The sequence below is a fragment of the Elephantulus edwardii genome, unplaced genomic scaffold (assembly GCF_000299155.1).
Source record: "Elephantulus edwardii isolate Elephantulus edwardi_28Jun2011 unplaced genomic scaffold, EleEdw1.0 scaffold00017, whole genome shotgun sequence".
Lineage (NCBI taxonomy): Eukaryota > Metazoa > Chordata > Mammalia > Macroscelidea > Macroscelididae > Elephantulus > Elephantulus edwardii.
In genome coordinates, this window is record NW_006399767.1 from 25,810,727 (window position 1) to 25,829,436 (window position 18,710).

General features: G+C 38.8%; 1 protein-coding gene across 2 annotated transcripts in view; it reads left to right on the forward strand.

Moving 5' to 3' along the window:
• Positions 1-18,710, forward strand: part of FKBP5 (FK506 binding protein 5) — a 149,322-nt gene that overhangs the window by 92,894 nt on the left and 37,718 nt on the right. For both annotated transcript variants that reach the window (XM_006882050.1, XM_006882049.1), the window contains exons 4-5: positions 4,212-4,354; positions 5,371-5,485. In XM_006882050.1, coding sequence (XP_006882112.1) covers positions 4,212-4,354; positions 5,371-5,485 — 258 coding nt within the window. The remainder of the gene's footprint in view (positions 1-4,211; positions 4,355-5,370; positions 5,486-18,710) is intronic.

Sequence of the window (18,710 nt, forward strand, 5' to 3'; positions counted from 1 at the left end):
GGGGAGAAGGGTGCAACAATGAATGAATGGAATCCCAAAATCTCTGTAGATGTTCATTGAAATGAAAAATAAACAACCTAAATTTAAAAAAAAAAAGAGCAGCCTATTAACAACTGGCTTCTGATTTCTTCTGATGATGCTGGGATGTTTACACAGTATAGTCATGTATGTTGTTTATGTGCTGTCTAACTGGAACCAACTCATACATGACCCTCCAGCAGGTTACCCGTTTTGGAAGGGTATAGGCAATAATATATCAAATTTAAAATGCTTGTTTTTGTAATTTCTAGAAATATACTCAATAGATATTCACACATAGGCAAACATGAACAGCATCCTCATTAGAACATTGTAGTCAGGTCATTTTTCCTCCTTAGAGAATATTATACAGCTATTAGGAATGAGGTAGATTTATTATGTTGATGACAGCCATGATGATGGTGGTGGCTGAGGTTTTATTAAATCTGTATTATATGGCAGCTCCTGTGTCATTCATTTGACATGTTTTATCAAGTTGTTCTTATAGCAACTCTGTGGCAGGAACTTTCTTAACGTTGTTTTATAGATGAGAAAACTGAGGCACAAAGATTAAATAACTTGCCTCAAGTAAGAGCAGACCTAGTAGTCAAATCCAGGCAGTCTGACACTTTTAACCACTATACTGTTCATCCTCCTTTCTCCTGATTGAGAAAGAAGGTCAAGATATCTGTAAATGAAAACGTGATTCACAGAATGTATAATATGCTGTCATTTGTGTTTTTAATTTCTTAAAAAATAACAGCTCACTGCAACCCCGAAGTCACATGGTTCGAATCCACCAGATGCTCTGCTGGAGGAGAGGAAATCTCTTGTGCCAGTCTAATCCATATTGACAGTGCACAACTGGAGAAGAGAATAAATAAACAAAAAAAAACCCTAAACCCCAGCTCACACTGCAAAGATATGGAAGAACATAGATGTGATTTTATCTAACACAGAGTTAGTAGATAGATAGCTTTTTCACTTTATTTTTTTTCTCTGATACATCTTTTAAATAATAAAGCACAAAGCCAAACATACTACCTGGGAGTTGGTTCTGACTTACAGCAACCCTCTATTTGGTTTCTATTAAATCATAACAGAAGCAGATTTCCTATCTTTCTCCCTCAGTGCCTGACTGGTGGATTTGAATCACTGATGATGCCACCACGGCTTTCTGTTTTAAATTCTAAAACCAAAAACCAAACCCACTGCTTTCAACTTGGTCCTGATTCATAGAAACCTTCCCTCCGATAGGTTTCCCAGGCTGCACATCTTTATAGGAGGAGAATCCTCATCTTTCTCCCACAAAACAGCTGGGATATTGCAACCACTGGCCTTTAGGTTAGCAGCCAAATATGTAATGTACTGCAAGACTAGAGCTTCTTGTTTTAAAAAAAATAACACAAAGCTCACTGCTGTGGAGTCAGAACCAACTCATAGCTGAATCTCCAGCAGCTTTTCAGGAGGCTGTAAACCACATGGGAGGAGATTACCTGCCCATCTTTCTTCCAAGGAACCACTGGTGGTTTCAGACAAGAAAGGCATTGTGGCTTGTAACACAACACCCTACTAACTATTTCACCAGAGCACTTTAAATAATTGTTGTTATTACTAGGTGCTGTCAAGTCGGCTACAACTCTTAGTGACACTATTGAATAACAGATTGGACCATACCCTATCCCCTGTCATCCTTACCATCTCTATAAATACTTGAGCCCATTGATAAAGTCACTATGTCAGTCCATCTCACTGAGGCCCCTCCTCTCCTTCACTGACCTTTTCAAGCACAGTGTCTTTTTCCAAGAACTGGCCTCTCTTGACAACTTGCCCAAAGTACTAAGTTGAGCATCTGACCTTTTGAAAATTTGGACTACTTGAGAACTAAGCTAATGGTAGTAACATTTGCTTTATCCACTCTGACCTACATGCAGAGCCAGAGCTCCCCTTATCCCAGTGTTCTTTCACAGATTTCTCTCAACCCAAACCCCTCTTCCATCCAGTGGATTCCAACTCAGTATGATCCTCTGTCCACTTTTCCTGAGGCTGTAAAGCTTTATTTACAGCTCAATCCTGATAAATGGCTAGTGGATCCCAATAGTCAATCTTTTGGTTTATCACTCCACATGTTGTGTACTGTGCCACTTGTTGCTCTCTGGTTCCTTGTTCACCTGATCCTACTTTGAATACTTAAGCTTTGGCTGACACAGCACTGTTTGCCAGAGAATTTGTGGCTATTTACACTGTTGTTGATGAAGATGATGTTATGTGCCACCAGTAGCCTACTATGTGTCATCATAGTGACCCTACGTACAGCAGCTCTGAAGCCTTCCCTGTCCTGAACCAGTCTCACTGACTCTGATAAACCTACACCCATTGCCTAAGTTACTGTATCAATCTATTTCATACAGGGACTTCTATCCTGCACTGTCCCTCCACCCTTCCAAGCATAATGTCCGTCTCCAAAGATCAGTCCCTCCTGACCACATGCCCAAAATTTGTGAGACAGAGCTTCAAATCTTAGTTTCCAAGGAGAAACTTTGTTTCACCTTCTCCAAGACAGACCTATTTGTTTTCTTGGCATTCCATGGTATGTTCAAGACTCTTCTCCAGCACAACCCAAAGGCATCAGTTCTTCTGTCATCCTTAGTACTAATCTGACTCTCTATTGCACAGCAAGTAATTACAAAGACCATGGCCTGGATTAGGCACACCTTAGTCCCTAGACTGATATTGTTGCTTCTCAGAGCTCTAGAAATGTCCCTGGCAGCAGATTTACCTAATGCAGTTTGTCTTTTGACTTCTTGACTGCTGATGCCAAAAGTGTTGTGGAGCCAAGCAAACTATAACTGTTAGCCTCAATCTCTTCTCCATCCTTCGTGGTGCTGCCAGTTGACCCAATGGTGAGAATCTTTGTCTTCTTGATGTTGGGCTTCGATCCATATTGAAACCTACAGTTCTTGACCTTCTGCAACAAGCACTTCAAGTTCTCTGCAGTTTCAGCAAGCAAAGTTACCTCATCTGCATAACATGGGTTGTTGATGAGTCTTCCTCCAATTCTGGTGCCACATTCCTCCTCATAAAGCCCAGCCTCCCAGATGATCTGTTCTGCATATAGATTGAAAAGGTATGGAGACAGGACTCACACTCCCTTCCAAACTTAGAACCATGCAGTATTTCCCTGTTCTGTTCTGAGGACTGCTTCCTGGTCTAAGTGTAGGTTTTGCATAAGAACAATCAAGTGTTCTGGAACTCCCATTCTCCTCACGGTTAACTATAATTTATTGTGATCTTCACAGTCAAATGCCTTTAGATAATCAATGAAATGCAGATAGATATCCCTCTACTTTCATTTCTGCCAAAATCCATCTGACATTGGTGATAATGTCTCTAGTGCCATGGCCTCTTCTAAATCCAGCTTCTTATATTTCTGGTAGTTCTCTGTCAATGTACAATTCTGGTTGTATCTGGATAATCTTCAGCAGTATTTTGCTTGCATGTGATATGAGTAATATAGTATGATTAAGGTAAACTTAATGATGCATATGAGAGGAACTGCAATTAGATAGGCTAATACATAGTTTTACAGTTGAGCAGTAGCTAGCCTTTAGTTACTTGATAGTGAGGCAAAAAATAAAATATCTGGGCTTTGAAGTTCTTATGACTTTTAAAAAGGGCACATACTTAGGGGGTTTTTTCCCTGATACTAAATTTTGATAAGGAATTTGTGACAGACTCTGTTGTGAAATTTCTGGTTTTCTGGTGTTTTTTTTTCTTGTGTGTTCCTTTTTATCTGTACGATTAAATGTTAGGTTTCTTTATGACAAATTTCACTTTTTGTACTGAATTTGTTCAGCTTTTTCCTAGAAAACTTGTACTTATTATTTATGATTCAAATGATAAATTAAGGAGCAAATACAACCTAACCACATTTCATACATTGTTACTGCTGCTTTTCAAAGACTTTAATCATTGAAAAACTGATTTAAATCTATCCTAGGAATTGATACTATATGTTTTCATGTTGCTCAGCAGAGAATCGCCTCTGGTGCCCTCAAAATAATCATAGCTTATTTCTCAGTGTGTATATATAAAATGTAAAAAATTTAAAAATTGTTTGAATTTTTTTTTAGGTAAAGGAAATATTTTTAAATACAATCAGTAGTTTTCAGGTACCTTTTCTTTTCTCTTAGGCCAAGTTATCAAGGCCTGGGACATTGGGGTGGCTACCATGAAGAAAGGAGAGATCTGTCACTTACTGTGTAAGCCTGAGTATGCGTATGGCTCAGCTGGCAGTGTTCCCAAAATTCCCTCAAATGCAACTCTCTTTTTTGAAGTAAGTATGTTCTGTGATGCTGCCTTGTCAGCATCTGCTTTACTCTAGCACTGGCTTTGAACAACAGTAAAAGAAGGAGCTAAGCTTGCTCTTAAGAATCGGATCCAACTTATTTATTTTGGAGCTCGGGTTCTTGAATTATTTCCCACAAACCCAAAGAGTGTGTGCCAGGGCTTTCTTAGAAACGTGTCTCTGGCATGAAGAGATCGTATCCAAATAAACAACCGACACCAGGCTTTGAAATAAAGGTCCTGGTGAATGGTGTACATGTGACATGCTCAAAACTGACCAGCAGTCTGCGTGAAAATATTGGAAATACTATTGAAATGTAACCAAACCAAGTTGTGAAGTGTTTTCATTTTATAAAGGTTTATAAATGTCACAGGTCTCACTTCTTGATTGAAAGTAGTAGATGATAATACCATGTTATCAATCCTGTGTTGAGTTATACTTATTTGGCAAAACCAGATTTTAAGAGTAAGAGAGAAAATGTTTGGCCTATCGTAACTAGATAAAATAAATTCGGCAAACCCAGATTTTAAAAGTAAGGGATAAAATGCTTAGTCCATCCTAACTAAATAAAATAAACTCTTAATTAATTGTAGATCTGATACAAAGGACATATTCTTACATTTTAAGAACAAAACTCCAAAAGTCTGGGGTAGAAAAGCAGTGGCCTGAGAGTCAGATAGAATTGTTCTGTGCCAGCACCTCGTAACTCTGGCCCTTTGCCCACTAGCAGTTTTCCTAGTATTTCCTGTCTGTCTTTACACTGCAGCCCCACAGGATATAGTCCTAGACATTATCGTCACATGAAGGTTCTTTCCAGGTATTGAAAAGTACAGTGTTCTTTTCCCCCCTACTTTTCCAATAACTAAGGTGCATAGATAAATATTTCTAATAGTCTTATTTTATAAAATGAAAGGAGACTAGTTTTGCTTTTTTTTTAACTTTTACCTTATTAAATTGGCTTTGTTTGGTTTTTTTCCTCAGCCAAATCTCCTTTTCCTTTCTAGATTGAACTTCTTGATTTCAAAGGAGAGGATTTATTTGAAGATGGAGGCATTATCCGTAGAATCAAACAGAAAGGAGAGGGATACTCAAACCCGAATGAAGGAGCAACAGTGGAAAGTAAGTCCTGCTGTGAGACATAACAAGTCCTTCAAACCTGATTTCCATTTATGTAGATGAAACCAATTTCTAAAAGGAAATATATTTATCATATGTAATTATGTAGAATATGTAGTATACAATTAAATATAATTACATATATTCGTATAATTACTCATAATAAAAAACCTAAAAGCTAACCTACTCAAGAATAGTTTGACATTAAATATTTCTTTAATAATTATTCCACTTAATAAATTTTCATTTTACATATATGTACCAGGCACTGTACCAGGTTCCACAAAGATAATCACATTCCTTAAGGAGCTCTCAGTCTGTTAACTGTTGGCTATATTAATAATTTTATTTTATACATTTACAATTTACATTTCATTTATTCAATTCCTTTTTCATAACCTTCTGGGGTTAGGTTTTTATCTCCGGGCTGTCTAGGGTTACAGAGGTGCTAAACAGATCAGGAGATTAAATAGCCTTCAAAACTCTCTAATCCATCTCACTACTGTCATCAGGATAATAAATAGTTTATTATGTGAGTTAGATGGAAATGATAGTGTTCATTCTGTTCTACATCAAGAAAGTAAGGACCTTTGTGAAGATTGAAACACCTTCCAAAAGCACTTTGCGTAGAGTACAGATAACACTGTTGTCTCTTTGCATCATGATCCATGTTTGCCTATTTTCCCCTGTGTAGTCATCTCATGTTTCCAGCACCAATGGCACTACCTAGCACATATTCTACAAGGGTTAAATTTTATGAAGTGCAGTTTCTGAGCAAAAGTCTTTCTAGAAAGACAGTTGGGAGAAAACAGAAAAACTGCCATTTAGAAAAAAGTCAAATCACTAAGTAAGGACAGGAGCATGAACTATTAAGATTTTTAAAATCTATTTAAAGTAAGGAAATTCTTAAAACCATAAACTATTTTCTCACTTTTAATGTATTTTTTCATTACCTTGGACTCATATTTCATATTTATGAGATGCTAACTTAATTCTCATGTATTTAATATGAGGACCTATAAACACTGTTACTGAAGTTGAGATAGTTAGATAATTGTTTGTGATTAGCTTTGAGATAAAGAAGAGCCCAGGAAGTTAATATGGGAAAAGTAGCTGCAGAAAATGTAGCTGCTAGGACATTGAGGTTCCAGGCTCAACCCTGGCCTCACTGCTTCTTAATTAGACCTCGCCTTTCTGAGTGTCCCTGGGAGGTACAAATGATGAAGCATGTGGCTTCTAATCAAAAGGTTGGGTTTTTAAACCCGTATAGAAGTACTGAAAATTCACAGCCATGAAAATCCTTCCAGGCTTCTACACATAGGTCAGCACAGTTAACTCAGTGACAACTGGTTGGGTTCTGTGTACTTTACTTTCCTTCACATTCTGTGAGCCAGTTGGGTCTCTTGATTTTTAAGTTCCTGTTAGACTTAAATATTCTATGACAAAGTTGTAAATGTTTATGAAAAGTATTCTTTCTTAATTAATGAGCACTTAAGCAGCTTGCCTACAAGTATTTTAAATTTTAATTATGAAAATTTTCAAATGTGTGTGAAAATAATGTTTTTCTCCAATGTAATAACCTCCCACCTCCAGATTCAATGGTTTAAAAAACATGTGTGTGTGTGTGTGTGTGTGTGTGTGTGTGTGTGTGTGTGTGTGTGTGTGTATTTAGACTGGAGGGTTTTGTCAAATTAAAAATGTTTTCCAATTATAGACATTATCATTAAACTATCACTGTAGAGGTAGTTTGACTTTGAATTGAAGCAAGCTAAATTAATATTTTTAGTGGAGTAATTTTTTTTTAATTTTTTGCCGTGAAATAATTTTAGACTTAACAGAAAGTTGCAAAATAAGTACTGAGTTCCCATATCCCCTTCACTTAGTTTCCCCTAATGTCATTATTTTTTCTAAACCATAGACATTTATCAAAACCAGGAAGTTAACATTGATACCCCACTATTAACTAGTCTGCAAATATTACTTGAATATCACTAATTGTCACACTAATGTCCATTTTCTGACCCAGGATGAAACTGAGGGTCTAATATGTTGATATGACATGTCTTGAAGACAGTAGGCTCGTTATTTTCTGTACTGGCCTTCACTAGGGGTTTGTCTCATATTTTTCCGTGATTATAGAGAAATTATGCAGTTTTAAAAAATACTGAAAGTATTTAGTATAAAAGTATTGTGTATTTCTTTCCCCGTTCATCATTATCAGGTGGTACATGATGTTGTCATCTCACTTGTAGTTAGCTGATGGTAATTTGGTCAAGAAGTGGGGTTTGCCAAGTTTCTCTAAAGTTGCTCTTTTCCTCTGTGTAGTCACTGAGTAGTTGGGAGAGTCTAGGAAACTATCTAAACATCCTGTTATACATTATACCTTCACACCATGATTTTAGCACCCACTAATGATTTTTGCATGTAGCATTTTTTGCTGTGGTATTTGCCTCATGGTAATTTTTCTATTTTTAGCAATCCTTTTTTTTTTCTTTTCTAAATTTTACTGTAAGGAACGCCTGTCCTTTCTCCCCTGCTTATTTATATCAATATGAACCCATGGGCATGTATTTTATTCTGTAGGTTAACAGTCATCCCTGTTCTTTTTCCTGTGTTGCTCGAATTGTCCTGGATCTGGCTACTGAAAGCTCCTTCAAGTTGGCATGTGTGTCCTTTCACCTGCTCCCATTATTTTTAGACTTTTCCTTACTTTCTGGCACCAAAGCTATTCCAGGATCAACTTGTAACTTTCTTACCCTCTCAAATTAGCCATTTATGCAAGGATCCCTGATTCCTTTAACAGCATTTAGACACTAACACCTGACTGTTAGATGTGCTCATGCTGTGGGATGTGTTTCATTGTTTCTAGTCTTTCTTAGTTGATAGATAGGAAATAAATGTAATTTAACATGCATATACATACACATCTATATAAATTTTTGTATTAACATAAGATATTTATGTTTTTTAAATATTTATATATTTTTAAAAATAAATAAATAGTCAAATGAATAATATACCCAGTTTCGGTCCAGCATCAAAAGTTTGCTCTAGATGTCTCTTTTTGTTCATTTGAAACTCCTTTCTCCAATAATGAAAAACTTGGTTTTGTTATCTGTGATTTTTCTTTCATTTGTTCAGTTCTATTGTCTACGTTAAGGAGCCCTGGTAATGCAATGGGTAAGCATGCAACAGCTAACCAAAAGGTGCTTGTTGAACCTACCAGCTGTTCTGCAGGAGAAAAATGTGCCTACCTATTTCTGTAAAGATTGCTATTATTATAGGTCATACACTTGAACCCATAACTTCCCCCCCACACACACACCCCGCCCCGCCACAGTGGGTTTTGTGAGTTTGTCTCATGAGAGATTTCACTGTCTTTCTCTCAGGGAGCAGTTGTTCGATTCAAACAGCCTTCCTTTGCATTAGTAGCACAACCACTTACGCACTAGGCCTTGGAAACCCTCAAGGGCAGTTCTACACTGTCCTGTGGAGTTACTACTGGTTGGAATCAACTCATTATCAATGGGTTTGTTGGGTTTATAAACTGGAAATTGACTCCATAACAAACGACGAATAGTATATACATAAAGCAGTGTTCAGAATTGCTAACTCATATGAAAAACAAATTTCCTAAGTAGGAACTCTACTCATTTTTTAAATTTTATTTTATTATTTTTTTGTGTGTACCATCAAATTGGATCTAACAGGAGGAGATTGGAACTCTTGTGTAGAGTTCTTTTTTTGTCATGAGCTTTGTAACATATAGTTAAAAATGTTTTCCAATTTAGGTTACATTATTCTTCTTCATTCCCTTCAGTGTGGTTACATTATTCATTTCTAATATAATGAGCTTCATTTATTTGCATACACTTTGAGTTCCACTCACACACTTATTGATTTTAATTACTTACTCCATGGGAACTCCAGAACCCTACTATTCTCATGCAAAACCTATACTTGCACCAGGAAGCAGTCATCAGAACAGAGCAATGAAACACTGCATAGTTCAAAATTGGGAAAGAAATTCCTTATGGATGTGTCTTAGATCCACACCTTTTCAGTCTGTTTATGGAACAGATCATTCAGGAGGCGGAATATGGCATCAGAATTGGAGGAAGATTCATCAAGAACCTGCATTATGCAAATGACACAACCTTGCTTGCTGAAACTGAGGAGGCCTGAAATGTTTGCTGAAAAAGGTCAAGGACTGCAGTCTTCAATATAATTGAAGCTCAACATCAGGAAGATAATGATTTTCACCACTGGGCCAATTGACAGCACCATGAGAGTTGGAGAGCAGATTGAGATTTTTAACAGTTTCAACTTACTTGGTACCACAGTCTGCACTCTTGGCACCAGCAGTCAAAAAATCAAAAGACAAATTGCATTGGGGAAATTTGCTGTCAGGGGCCTCGCCAGAGGGCTAAAAAGCAACGATGTCAATCTAGAGTCTAAGGTGCACCTGATCCAGGCCATGGTCTTTGCAATTACTTGCTGTGCATTAGAGAGGTGGACAGTGATTAAGGATGACAGAAGGATTGATAGCTTTGAGTTGTGATGCTGGAGAAGAGTGTTAAACATTCCATGGCAGTTGCCAAGGGAACAAGCAGGTTTGACCTGAAGAGAATGAAACCAAATTACACCTTAGAGTCAAAGATTTTGAAGCTCTGTCTCTTTGGGTATGTTGCCAGGAGGGACCAGTCCTTGGAGAAGGACTTCATTCTTGGAATAGTGGAGGGATAGCACAGGAGAAGAAGACCCAGGATGCGATGGATTGACACTGTAACTGGGGTAATGGAGGTAGATGTGTCAGAGACAGTGAAATTGGCTCTGGATAGGACAGGGTTCACAGATATTATGGATAGGGTTACTGTGAGTTGCAGATGACTCGATGCCACAACAGCAACAATAACTTGATTTTGGGATGTGTGAATCACTGCCATAATTCTTGACTATATAGAAGGGTTTATTGAGAAGTATTCCTCCCCCCACCCCGTCCCTTTAAATCCATTTCCATGTCCCCATTTCCCCCCACTTTAGTGTTATCTAGTTCCTCCTCCTCAATGTGGGTAACCACTCTAATTCATTTCTGGTTTATTCTTTCTGTCTCTTTTTGCAAGATGACATACTAAGGATTGAATTTTTAAAAATACATTTATTTAAATAATACCTTAATTGGTTTTTTGCTTATTTGTTTCTAAATATATTAAGGCAGTGACTGATCTTTTTCGCTCACCTTGTTAGAATGTTTTGTCCTGGGAAATTTTAGAGCAAGTGGTTAATTTTCTTTTTTTTTTCTCCTAAAGCCCTTCTAAATTTTTCTGGAACAAATCAATTTTATGAAAATGGAAATTCATTGTATTCCCTTTATTGGGGTTTAGGTGACCTGCTTTCTGTCTTTAAAGCGGGTTTGAGAAGAGGACAGAGGCTGCCTTAAACATGGTCCCTGTCCGGAAACAAGATCACCTTGTTCTTTTTGAGATCTCATCTTTACCAGTTTGCCTTTTTTTGTAGCATCACCCATATGACGTTAAAAAGAAAACCCAAACTCATTGACATCTCGTCAGTTCTGACTCATAGTGACCTTCTGTTGTGTTTCTCAGGCTGTAACTAAACAGTAGAAGAGAGCCCAGCTTTCTCCTTCAGAGCTGCTGGTGGATTCAGATTACAGGGAAGGGATAGCCTGTTGGTGAACATGGTGTGGACTGCACCACCAGGGCTCCTTATTAGAGTCAAAACAAAGTGTAAGTCCTAGAACTGAAGCTGGCCCACAGTGAAAGGGAACGGCACACACTGGGTTCCCATAACAAGTTATTATAGACATGCAGGAGTTACTAAGTTTCTGTCACATCCGTTTCTTCCACTTTCTGTGAAATGGGGGACTTGGGTTGTGAAGCTTGGCATCATTACTCTCTATTTTCATGACTTTTCTAGAAAAGTTACATGACCACACTGAGTGTTCCATTTTTCTCATCAGGAAAATGAGTATTTTAGTCTTTCACTTCCAGAGAGTTGTTATGAGAATTAAATGAGGAAAAATCCCTAACACAAGACAAATATTTCATTTCCTTGCTTCTGCCCTCTAGCCAGTTGTCCTTGGTAGTACCCACCATTAAGTTCTCAGCTACCAACTGAAAGGCTAGAGGTTCCAACCTGCCCAGAGGCATCTTAGAAGAAAGGTCTGGAGATCTTCTAAGAGCTAAAGCCTTGAAACCCCAGGAGGCAGTTCTGCTTTGCAATACCTGGTGCTGCCAATGTTTGGTGTTACCTTAAATCTGAATCAGCTCCACATCACCGCTAGCTTGATTCTGGTGTTTCTTTTATCTTGTGTTTAGATCGTTTGCTTTACTTCTTATAAATTGATTTAAGGGGGGAACCTTTGATTCCTCTTGTTTTCCCATGTTCATTATCTGTCTGTCAGCCCACCAACTCACTCATCTGTCAGTTTGCCTTACCGGGTTGCCTTATTTATTGCTTGTATATTAAGAGGTATTCATCTGAGCAGAACAAGAGAATAATGTATGGTTTAAAATCAGGAAACATATACTTCAGGGTTATATCTTTTTTTCCCCAGCATACTCACTCTGTATGTTGAGGATATAATTCAAGACACTGGGAATGTGGCATCAGGATTGGAGAAAGACTATGACCTACTTTATTACAGATTATACAACTTTGCTTACAGAAAGTAAAGCTCTTAAGTGCTTCCTGAAAAATCAAAGACTATACCTTTCAATATGGACACACTTCAATATCAAGAAGACAAAAATTCTCACCACTGGACCAGAGGCGATATCATAATAAATGGAGAAAAGATGCAAGTTATCAACAATTTCATTTTGCTTGGATCCATAATTAACACCCATGATAGCAGCAGTCAGGAAGATGTATTGCACTGGGAAAATGTGTTGTCTAGTGCTAAAGAACAAAGATGTCAGTTTAAAGACTGAGGATACACCTGACCCAAGCCATGATCTTTTAAGTTGCTTAATATGCTTGGAAGGGTGGAGGGACAGTACAGGAGAGGAAGACCCTGGATGAGATGTATTGATACTGTAACTAGGGTAATGAGGAGAGGTGTGTCAGAGTCAGTGAGACTGGCTGAGGACAGGGCAGGGTTCAGAGCTGTTGTACTTAGGGTCTCTATGAGTTGCAGGCAACTCAGCGATGTATAACAACAACAGTATGCATGTGAAGTTATGTAATGAAGATAATGAAAGAAGACTTGTTGCTTTTGAATTACGATGTTAGCAAACTGTTGAATATCCCACAGATTGCCAAAAGAACAGATTTGTTTGGAGGAAGTGCAACCAGAGTACACCTTAGAAGCAAAAATGGTGAAACTTTCATTTCACATACATTGGGCATGTTGTCAAGACAGACCAATATTTGAAAAAAGATGTGCTGGGAAGGTGGAGAGTCAGAGAAAAAGAGGAAAACCCTCAACAAGGTAGATCAGCATAGTGACTGTAACAGGGCTTGAGTATGGCACAGGAGAGGGCAGGGTTTCAGCTTGTGGTTCAGGGGATAGCTGTGAGTCATAGTTGACTCTGTGGCCCGTAACAACAACTAATATCCCAGTAAATCTTTTTCATTCCACCAAGGTTGACTCAGGACCCATTGTTAGATTGTTTTTGTCTTTAATAACAATCTTCAAATTAATTCTGTATCTTCTCAATTGTTGTTGTTGTCCTTGCGTACCATTGAGTTGGAACCAACCCATAGCTGACCCTCCAGTGGGTTTTCAGAGACTGTTCATCTTACGGGAAGAGATTGCCTGTCTTTCTCCCCTGGAGCAGCTGGTGGATTTGAACTGCGGGTCTTCAGGATTACAGTGCAGTTTCTTATCACTAGGCCACCCGGGCTTTAACTAAATCATATTTCTCCAGATGTCTGGGGGTAGGATTACAGGGAAGAGTGGCATTATGGGCTGAATTTTAAAAGGCTGCATTGTGATCTTTGCTCTTCCCATAATTAATTTGATAGAGTTATGTTTTCTTCTCGACGATACTTTTATTTTTACTCTTTTATATCAGAATCTTAATGCTTGCCAAGGGTGCAGCCAGAGTGCTCTTTGGAGGCAAGAATGATGAAGCTTTGCCTCGCATCCCCTGGGCATGTTGCCAGGAGGGGATATTCCGTGGAGAAGGACATGATACTGGGAAGGGTGGAGGATCGGTGGAGGAGACGAAGATCCTCGAGCAGGTGGATTAACACAATGACTGCTGCAGTTGGCTCTCATGTATCAGAAAGTGTCAGGATGGCGCAGGATAGAACAGGTTCATATCTTTTGTTCATAGGGTCGCTATGAGTCATACTCAACTCGATGACACCTAACAAAAATGCTTGCAGATAAATTTTTTTAACTTGTGTGCCATCAAATTGGATCCAACCGGCACAGGGAGATACTGCCCCTCCTTCTCCAACAGAACATCAAACTACATGCCTTCGGGATTGTTGCAGGTCAATTTTGTATTCTGTTCCAGTGTGCTTTACACTCTGATGACCATCTTGTAATTTTATTTAATTTTATCCTTTTTCCATTAAAAAATTCCTCTGTCTGTCCTGAAGTACATTAAATGATATTGTTATGATGATTGATACTTTAGTTATCATATTTTAATTGCCAGTAGTGGCTACATCATTACTTTTTCCTTTTATTTTTTATTTAAAAAAATTTGTATTGGTTTGTATACAAAATTCTTAAACATTGTGTTTCATTTCTATACATTGTGTTTCACACATTCCTTCATTCACAGCGTGTTTCTTATATTCATTTACATACAGTGTTTTAGAAAATTAACCACCATTAATCTATGCTCACTATCACTCCATCTTTTTATGTCTCCACCAGATCTATCCAAATTCCTTCACCCCCACCCTCCACCCACCAAACTCTGCCAACCCCGTGATTCTCCTCCTTCCCCCTCCCCCTTGTAAGCAGGGTTTGATTCTCTGCTGAGAATTTGTATTTCTACCTCAGATATGTAGAACCTCAATAACTCAACTCTTTGCCATTGAACCAGAACCTTCAGTGGGTTTTTGGGAGGCTGTGTGTCACACAGGAGAAGATTGTCCATATTTCTCTCTCAGAGAAAGTAAATTCAAACCTCCAGAAAGATGCCAACTTTGGGTTAGCTGCTTACCTTCCTATGGACTATGTCACCAGAGCTCCCTGATACACTGACCCAAAATCTAATTTTTAACAAGAGCTTATGTGTGTGTGAGGGCTCTTTGGCCCATGAGGGTATAAGGGTCCATAAGAAGTTGCACTACAAACCCAAAAGCCAAGCCTCTTTGGTGGTTGGAATTCATCATTACTTCTGAAAGAGAAAGATGGAAACTCTCCCGTGTGATTTACAGCCTTGGACACCCAGTAGAGAGTCAGTAATGAGTCAGTTCCAGTTTGGAGGCAATGAGTTGAGTGTATGGACCAAAGAATCACCTAAGAATCATATTAAAATGTAGATTCTGAGTGTGTGACTGCAATAAAACCCTTAAGTTCAGCCTTAACTCACTGCCATCGGGTTGGTCCCTTACAGCTACCCTTTATTGAGTTTCTGAAGCTATAAATCACAACTGGAGGAGCAGCTGAGAGATTAGATTCAAACTACTGAGAGACACTCAGCCTTTGCTTAGCAGCACAACACACAGTGGTCTGTGCTCTTAAAATTCCTATAGCTAGGACCACTCAGTGGCTCACTCCCTTGTTGCCTTAGAATCAGAACTGACTCATAGGTGACCCTCCAGCAGGTTTTTTGAGACTGTAAATCTCACAAGAGAGTGCCCATCTGTCACTTTTTCTCCCCCAGTAAGAACTACTGGTGGATCTGAAACTCTAGAGAGCCGCTGCCTTTGGGGTAACAGTGCAACTCCCTAAAATCTAGGCCTCCAGAGCTCCTATATCTAGGGTCTCTTTCATTACTGTCAAGTCAGAACCAACTCATAGTTGATTCTCTCATGGATTTTCAAAGGCTGTAAATCACAAAGGAGGAGATTGCCCATCTTTCTCGTTCAGAGCTGCTAGTGGATTCATGCACCTTTGGGTTGAAAGTACAGTTCCCTGTCCACTAGACCACCGGATGTTATTGTAATTGTTGTATACCTTCTAGTAGGAACAAACTGATAGCTGAGCCCCCAGCAGGTTTTTAGAAGCAGTGATTGATTGCCCATCTTTCTCCGGTGGAGTAGCTGGAGGATTCAAACCTTGTGGCTTTGGGTTGACAGCAAAATTCCTACTACTAGACCACAAGAGTTCAGGGGGCCATACTGTAATGAACAGATTCAAATCTCTGCTTTTAAGCTCTGTTTTCTTAGAAAAGTCCAATCTAACTGGTAAAAGGCCCTCTTAGAAAATTCAGTCTTCACATCTGATTTCTGATTGATTATTGAGTAGGTATATCCAAATGCTGGCACAGTGTGGCTTTCACTTCAGGGCTGTCATTACTTTTGAATACAAAGAATGCAGACAGTTGGCAATATTTTCCAATATGAATGTTTCAATAATCTACAAATTCAAGTTTTTGGAGCAGTTCCCCTCCTTCTTACTCCCTTACTCTCTCCAAATCCAACTGAAATGATAACTAGAGACTAAGTTTTTAAAAATAATTGTCTGTAGTAATGTGGGGAAATAGAGAATGTTCAAAGGGGGGATAAAAATTATTTTAAAAATCTGGTATATTTAAAGGAGATTGAATTAGATTAATGGAAAATATAGTGAAGAAACCCAACCCAAAACAGGTGTAGAGAAAAGGTCTGCAGAGGTACATACTGTTCTCAAAAAACTTGGGCAGAACTCCAAGCTCTAAGTCAACTGGTGCAAGGGAGCCAAAGCAGGCTATGGGGCAATCACTAGAGTTGTTATAAAACAATATGGGATAGCTGGGCCAGTAAACTATGCAGTACTTCTCAACTTTGGCAATATTTGGAATCACCTGGGGAGCTTAAAAAAAAAAAACAAACAAACCCATAAACCTCAATGCCCAGAGCACTTAAGATTCTCAGAGGATGGAAATCTAGAAATGTTTTATTTTGTTTTGTTTTTTAATCCCCCCTAGCTGAGTCCATTTGCAATGAATAAGTTATTGATTGTACAAAATTCAATCATTCTATCTCCAGCTTCATTTCTGTCACCAAGTCCATGTTTTCCAACTACTGATTCTTCTTCCCTGTTCCCAACTTTTGTGTTCCACTCACCCATTATTATCAATGCATCTTGACTGCATGTTCGATCTATCTCTGACTGTAAGAGTTGGTAAAAATCATCTATTTCTTCTTTGGCTCTGGTTGTTGGTGCATATATCTGAATGATAGTGGTGTTCACTGGACTTCCCTGTAAGCGTATGGTTATAATCCTATCACTCAAAATCATTATCCGCGTGGCGTTAGGATTGGTGGAAGATCTATCAACAATCTGCGTTATGCAGATGACACAACCCTGCTCGCTGAAACTGAGGAGGACCTCATGCACTTACTGCAGAGGGTCAAGGACTGCAGCCTTCAGTATGGACTGAGGCTCAATGTCAAGAAGACAAAGATTCTCACCACTGGACCAATTGGTAGCATCAGGATGGATGGCGAAGAGATTGAGATTGTTCACAGCTTCAGTTTGCTCGGCTCCACGGTCAACACTCTTGGCACCAGCAGCCAGGAAATAAAAAAACATATTGCGATTGGAAAGTGTGCTGTTAGGGACCTCTCTAAAGTACTCAAGAGCAACGGTGTCTCTTTGGAGACGAAGGTGCGCCTGATACAGGCTATGGTCTTTGCAATCACTTGTTATGCATCAGAGAGTTGGACAATGACTAGGGAGGACAGAAGGAGAATTGACGCCTTTGAGCTGTGGTGCTGGAGAAGAGTATTGAATGTACCATGGACTGCCAAGAAAACAAACAGATCCATCCTAGAGAGGGTTAAACCAGGCTACTCCTTGGAGGCAAAGATTCTGGGGCTTTGTCTGACATACTTTGGACATGTTGCAAGGAGAGACAGGTCTTTGGAGAGGGACATCATGCTGGGTAGAGTAGAGGGACAGTGCAGGAGTGGAAGACCCTCAATGAGGTAGATTGATTCAGTGACTGGGGTAATCGGGATGGGTGTGTCAGGCAATGCGATTGGCACAGGATAGAGCAGGGTTTAGGGCTGTTGTACATAGGGTCGCTATGAGTCGCAAACGACTCGACGGCACATAACAACAACAGCTGAGTCCATTACGCAGCCAGGGACTGACACATTTACATTATGGCCTTACTGTTTCCTTTTGCTCCCCAAGCTAAAGATAGTAACAGGTTTCTAAATAAAATAGGGATCTTCTTCAAGAGACTGCAAGTTTTGTCAAGACTTGTTGCTTGTGTATATGCTTTTCCAGTTGATTGCTACTTACAGTGACCCTGTAGGATAGAATCTAACTGCCCCGTAGAATTTTCTAGGGTAAAAGATCAGCAACTTCCTCCCGTGTGATTTACAGCCTCCGAAAACCTGCTGGAGGATCAGCTGTGAGTCAGTTCTAATTCGACAGCAATGACTTGTGGAGTTGAGTCTTTGTTAAGGGTGGATTGTCACTTTTTTCCTGTGAAGAATTTTAATCTTAAGTACCTTTGAACTTTTAAGACAGTTTTAGAAGAGGAGGGGGGAAAGTGAAAAGCAGCTAAGTAAAAGGCAGCTACACTAAAGTACTCATCTCTTAACAGAAAAGATTCCCATATCTGCGGTGGGGAAAGATGTCCTTAACTTTCATGAGCATGCACATCTTAATATCGTTAAGCATAATAACCGCTCGAATATTTTGTGGAACCCCTCCACCTGTTTGAGAGACATAGCAAACTATTTAGAAAACTTGTACCATGTAACCAGAAAAATTTGCTAAGTTTCAATCCTTACTTTAAAATAAAACAAAGAATTATCAGATAACTGTCATGAAAAAAGAATCACTAAGTTGGGTAAAGAGGGGGGAAAAAAAGAATTTTTTAAAAATTATTCTCTTCAGAGATATTTAACAGAATATTAAATGTATAGGTCAAAATATCAGCTTCTTTGAAAAAAAGCAACAGGAAGACCAGAAAATTTCTAGAAATCAAGAATGTATTTATCACAATTGAAACTCAGTGGAATAGTTAATAGCAAAATAGATTAATCGTTTTTGAAATCTGAATTTGCTGATCTGAAAGATGTGTTGTTGTTGTTACGTGCCATCAAATCAGAACCAACTCTTAACCTAACCCTCCAG